The 6437-nt window shown below is 43.2% G+C and overlaps 1 protein-coding gene across 1 annotated transcript in view; it reads right to left on the minus strand.

Moving 5' to 3' along the window:
- LOC103363696 (contactin-associated protein-like 5) overlaps positions 1–6437 on the minus strand; it is a 156789-nt gene that overhangs the window by 130870 nt on the left and 19482 nt on the right. Inside the window, exon 3 of the mRNA XM_008290551.1 lies at positions 1977–2170. Coding sequence (XP_008288773.1) covers positions 1977–2170 — 194 coding nt within the window. The remainder of the gene's footprint in view (positions 1–1976; positions 2171–6437) is intronic.

Genomic DNA, 6437 nt, shown 5'->3' on the forward strand with positions numbered 1-6437 from the left:
CAATTCTTTCATTATTTATTTTATAAAACTTAAAAGGCTTCACAGATGTTGAACTATTTCTATTTTCACAACCATTTTAAACCTGACTGTCGGATTTTCAGTTGGGCTAAAAAAACGCAGAAATATTAGTTTTTTTTTTAAGATCTAGTGAAAGCAGAAGGTTTATTTTTGGCACATTTTGAATTATTTTACCTGATAGAACCGTACAGACTGTCAGAGAGTCGACGGTCCGACAGGTTCTGGCTGATAAAAGTGTAATTTTGGAGTTTTTTTGTTGTTGTTTTTTAAGACAACGCGCTTTTTCAAACCCATTGGCAGCTGTTAATTAGATTTCACAAGATTCGTTAAAAACATCTGCAGAAATCTTCTTCTTCTTCTTCTTCTTCCTCCTCCTCCTCCTTCCCCCTCCGGTGTTATTTTAGATGATCCATTTTTAAATAGGCGAAGGAAGATAAATAATTCAGAACAACAGAAGTCGACGTATTATTCAACCCTCACATCTTTGTGCTCTTTTAATTTCAACACAATGAAAAAAAAGCTCCGTTAGCAGCGGTGACACGCCAGTGGGCAACAGCACACTCTGCTAATTGGACTGAAAACACTCCGAAACACGACTGAGCATCTCGTCGGCAGCCTTTGACATAACTGGGCCAAACACAATAAAGAATTAATGGCACGTGCCAACAGGAGGCGATTTCCTTCGACGGGATTATCGCACGTTTCTGCCGTAACGTGTAGCGACGCTGCGCGGGGCGGCGGCGGAGGAGGAAGTGGAGTCATATCTGCGATGACACCTCCGACACCTCCGACGTGTCGGCGAGGTGACGGGATGCGATCTGACGCTGACCTGCAGCGCCGACGATGGAGAGACGACGGAGAGACGACGGAGAGACGACGGAGAGACGACGGAGCCTGAACGTGGTTCTGGATGTCAGAGCTCCTGATCTGAAGCACAAAACCCACATTCACACAGAGATCCTCCTGATCGGTTCAAATGCACGTTCTTCTAACGTTTCTACGCAGATTTCTCTGTTGTTTTAAATTTTTCATGACAAATTGCGAAAATGTTCAAAGCTAAACCACAAGCCGACGTTTCCTTCCTGTACGGATGCTACTAGCCTTTATGCTAAGCTAGCTCTTCCCCATGAGGCCTGGGCTGGTTCCAGGCTAATTACACCAACTTCTATCCTGGTTAATACCAGCCACACATGCTGCTGCACAAACAACCGCAATAAGATGCAAAAACTGGCAATAAGAGACGCAAAATGAGACAAAAAAAACAACCACAAAAAGAAAAATGAAGAAAAATGACTGAAATCAGACAGAAGACGACCAAAAAGGAACAAAAACAAAAACAAATGGATATAAAATTAACATCAGACACAAAGTAGGACAAAAAAATGATCATAACGAGATAAAATGACAAATATCAGACGCAAAATGTCCCAAAAACTGAACTAAAACAACCATAAAGAGAAAGAAAAATTTAACAATAATAGACATAAGATGAACAAAACGAGACCAAAAAACATAAAGAGACACAAAAAGACCAAAATGAAACCAAAAAAATCACCACAAAGACAAAAAATGGAAACAAATAGAAGCAAAAAAGACACAAAAAACTCTGAAAAAATAAACAAAAACCTTTAAGAGACAAAAAATGAACAAAAAGAGACACAAAATGACAAAAATAGGACAAAAAAACATCCATAAACAAACAAAATGCCAACGAAGATAAAATGAGTAAAATCAGACACAATATGTGATGAATATATAATAATAATCTATAAATATATTATTAAATGGTTGCTGACTGCTTCAGTACTTGACAGCTCAGCTCACATACGCTGTGGTTCTGATCAACACGACCCAAACTGTCACATTTTTTAAAGTGAAAACCAAAACAAACTCCGGCTGGATTCACTTCTAAACCTTATGAGGCGACTCAGACCCACAGAAAGTCCCGTCAGACTCACCCCGACGCCGTCCTCCTGCCGGTACTGCTTCCAGGCCCGGCCCGTGTCGCTGTAGAGCAGCAGGTAGCTGCTGACCCAGTCCCAGCTGTCGTGGCGGCCCTGCGTGGCCACCGCCGTCACCTCCATCTGCTCCCTGAGGTCCACCTGGAGCCAGGGCTCCTGGTCCGTCACCATGGGAGACCAGCCGCCGGCTCCTGGACACACACAGGATCCATTAGAGGCTGCGGTCAGAACCGCGGGTCGGGTTACAGAAACAAAGGGTTCAAGGTGAAGCTGCAGACGTCAGTGTGGCGACATGCTGCCCAAAGCGCTGCAGAAAAGGTCGATTTGAACAATACGANTTTAAATACTTTTCCTCTCTGACATCCACATTTTTTATCCTTCTGTGCGTTAATATTTGGATTATTTGTACTTTAACTTGTTAATATCCAGATTTTTGTTCTTCAGATGATGAATTATTTCCAGATCCGTCCCTGTAGATCATTTCAACACATCAGTGTTTATAACATCAGAAACTTTCATTCCTTCTACATTATTAATGTGACTCCTCTGAGCTTTAACTGCTCAACATTTTGATTTAAGCCGTTTTATTTTTTTACTTTAAATTATTCATTTATTTATTTTGTCTTATTCCTGATTCCTACATTTCTACGTTCCACTGAAGCAGCGTTTTCCTTCCCCCCCGATCCCGGACGTGTCGGCGTTCAAATTGATTTGTTCTCGGAGGTTTTAAATAAATAAAGTGGAATAAAGTGAAGCGAAGCGGTTTGCATGCCTTTGAACGCTGCACTAATTTATTCTGCGGGGAACGTCGCCTCGGACGAACTCCGGCAGCAGCTCGTGAAGACGAAGGCGCCGCCGGACTCACGTCGTCCAGAGAGGTTTTCATCATCCATCAGGCTCAAACTCACCTGAACCCAAAAAAAAAAACCACCAGCAGGATGGAAAACATGAAAAATGACCACATTTATCAGGAAGGAAGGAAAGAATGCTCACGTTTCCGTACAGTCTTTGAACTCATCGCGCATTTTGTTGGAAAAATTAACACATTTTAAGCTTAAATTGAGATATTTCATCACAATCGTGTCTTATTTTTAAAAAATTCAACATAGATCTACAGTTTTTTGCCCAAAATAAGCTAAAAACACTAAAATATCTGTTGTACATTCAGCATTTTAATTCTTCTGTTTGTCACTTTCCAGATTTCTGACACTTATGTGAATTAAAAGCCTTTTTTTGTTTTTGACATTTTAATATAATTCTGTGTTAATATCCTGGTTATTGGCACTTAAGTGTGTTATTAACAAGATTTTTGACACTTTAGTGGGTTCATATCCAGCATTGTTGCTAATATCTACCAATGATTGTGAGGCGTTTAGGGAACATCTGTACATCGTAGCATCTACCAATGATTGTGAGGTGTTTAGGGAACATCTGTGCATCGTCTACCAATGATTGTGAGGCGTTTAGGGGACGTCTGTATATTGGATTGTCTAGTAATAGATGTGAGGCGTTTAGGGAACATCATTAAATTGTAGCATCTCTTGGTCTTTGTGAGGCGTTTAGGGAACATCTGTACGTCGTCTACCAATGACTGTGAGGCGTTTAGGGAACATCTGTACGTCGTCTACTAATGATTGTGAGGCGTTTAGGGAACATCTGTACGTCATCTACCAGTGACTGTGAGGCGTTTAGGGGGCGTCTGTATATTGTATTGTCTAGTAATAGATGTGAGGCGTTTAGGGAACATCATTAAATTGTAGCATGTCTTGATCTTTGTGATGCGTTTAGGGAACACTAGAGAACACCACTAAGTTTCACAGCAGTAACGGTTCCTGACAAAACGCGGTCGGATCTGAAACGTTAACGGTTGCATGAGATGAAGGGTCGGCGTGGTTCTTCCTCTGAGGACCGTGAACATCTGCGCTGACTCCGTCCTGCACGTCTCTAACCGGAGGTGGTTTAAACTCCCCGTGACTGTTATTAGAAGACAGGAATCAGAGCTCAGCGTTCTGTTTTAATCCTCGTCACACCTGAACACGAGCGTTTAAATGAAGGAGGAGAACCTGCTTCCTGTTTAAAAAGAGATTCTTAAATAAGGCTGTGAGGATAATGAAGGATAACGCGGCCCCCCGCCGGAGCTGTTCCTCCCACCGCTCAGCGTTCGCAGCTAATTCACAGTCGATTGCAGAAATCAAACAGGGATTGAGGTCAGAGCGGGATTTCAGGCTTCGATGCACCAACCTGGCTGATAAAAATAAAGCAGGCGGCGGAGGGAAGTCCTGGACTCCTCCTCTGGACGATCTAATGAGGCTGAAGACGCCGTCCTCGTGTTCGGACGCGAGCAGATGGCGACGTGGAGGTTCGCGGGAACCGAGCGAATCATTAAAGAGAAACAAAGAGAGGAAACTTTTAAGAGGCCGAGCCGAGGGAGCGGCGCTCAGACGCATGTATTTTTGATGGCAGAGCCTCGGCGGCTTGATTTAATTTCCATCCTCGGCGTTCCCTCCCTGTTCTCGACTCGATAAAGCCTCTGGAGTGTCGGCCGCGGCTCTCGTTTCAGCGCCGCCTCAGATCTCTCGGCGTGGAGAAACGATACGAGACACAAACTTATCTGGTTCTTCAGCAGCACGCCGCCCGTTTGAATATGGATGCAACGCCACAGGATATTATACACGGTTAGGAAGGCAGAACGGAATATCAACTCAGTGTTTTCTTCATTCTGCATTTTTAACAACAACAAAAAAACTCTGCGAGTGTGTTTGGTCTCTAAAATATCAGCTGAGGGTTGAAGACGAAGATCAGACTGAACATGTCGATGATCTTTAGCAGATCTGTGGGTCGAGCAGGTGGATGAACTCACCTGGTTTCAGGTAAATCTGACATTAAAACGACTTATTTGAGTCCATTTAAAATAATATTCAGTGGAGACTAGAAGCTTCTCTGAGCGCAGCAGCTTCTACTGACGCAGGTGAGGCGTTTAGGGAACCACGTAAACCGCAGCTCCTCCTGATGCAGGTGAGACGTTTAGGGAACCACGTAAACCACAGTTTCGACCATCAGTCAGTTGTTGCATTGCAGATGCATGTGAGGCGTTCAGGGGACCAGAAATTGTAGTGTCCATCAATGCAGATGAAGTGTTTAGGGAACTTCAGTACATTCTAGTGTTTAACGTGATGGTGAGTTTTTAGAGTCGACATCTGCGAACAGAGAACGTTGGTAAACCGTATTTCTACTGACGTGTATGAGGAGTTCAGAGAACTTCAGTAAATTGAAGCATCAACTGATGTTTACGGGACGTTTAGGGAACTTTGGTAAATTTTAGTGTCTACTGATGCATGTGAGGTGTTCAGGGAACATCTGTAAATCGTACCATCTGCCACTGATTGTGAGGCGTTTAGGAGAAGTCTGTATATTCTGGTGTCTAGTCATAGATGTGAGACGTTTAGGGAACTTAGGGAAGTGTCAGCATCTATTTAAAGTCTAAACATGATGCATTCAGGGAACTGTTAAGTGTACCGTACAGTGACACACGCGAGACGTTTAGGGAACATCATTAAACTGTAGCATCTCTTGATGTTTATGAGGTGTTTAGGGAACCTTTTTAACATCTATTTAAAGTTTGAACATGATGCATTCAGGGAACATCATTAAATTGTAGCAGCTCTTGTTTTTTTTTTGGATGCATTTAGGGAACATCTGCACATTGTATTGACTCGTAATAGAAGTGAGGCATTTAGGGAACATCATTAAACTGAAGCAGTTCTTGATGTTTGTGAGGCGTTCAGGGAACTTTGATCTCTTGTAGCATCTACTAACATCTGTATGTGACGCATTTAGGGGACATCTGTAAATTGCAGTATCTCCTAATACACGCGAGACGTTTAGGGAACATCATGAAATTGCAGCACTTCCTGATGTTCGTGAGGCGTTTAGGGAATTTTTTAACATCTATTTAAAGTCTGAACGCGATGCATTCAGGGAACATCTGTGCATTGCAGCTTCAGAACCTGACCTGGTTCCGTCCTGCCCGTCTGAGCTGCATCGGCCTCTGCGTGCACGAACACAAACAAACGTTGGACATTATGGATTCAGTGCAGCCGAGGCGCAGCTGTGAGGAGCTTTTAGTGTCACGGCTTCGGCTTTAAAAATGCACCGACGTCTGGAGGAGGCCGGCGTCGCCACATCTGGAGCCGCCGCAAGAGTCGCAATGAGGCGGCGAGGAGTCGGGAAGCATCACCAAACACAACTCTGCTCGTGTCATAGCGACAGATTTAATCACGTGTCAGGAAACAGCCTCATTGTTCATAAACTTCAAGATAAAAAACACAAAACTTCACACGGAGTCGACCTGAATTATGGAATCAAACTACAAACAAACACACGTGTGCACAGAAACTACTGCAGGACGCAAAATATAATAAAATCTGCAGCAAATTTAAGATAAAAACATGAAGTCTG

This window comes from Stegastes partitus, unplaced genomic scaffold (genome assembly GCF_000690725.1).
Source record: "Stegastes partitus isolate 25-593 unplaced genomic scaffold, Stegastes_partitus-1.0.2 Scaffold682, whole genome shotgun sequence".
Lineage (NCBI taxonomy): Eukaryota > Metazoa > Chordata > Actinopteri > Pomacentridae > Stegastes > Stegastes partitus.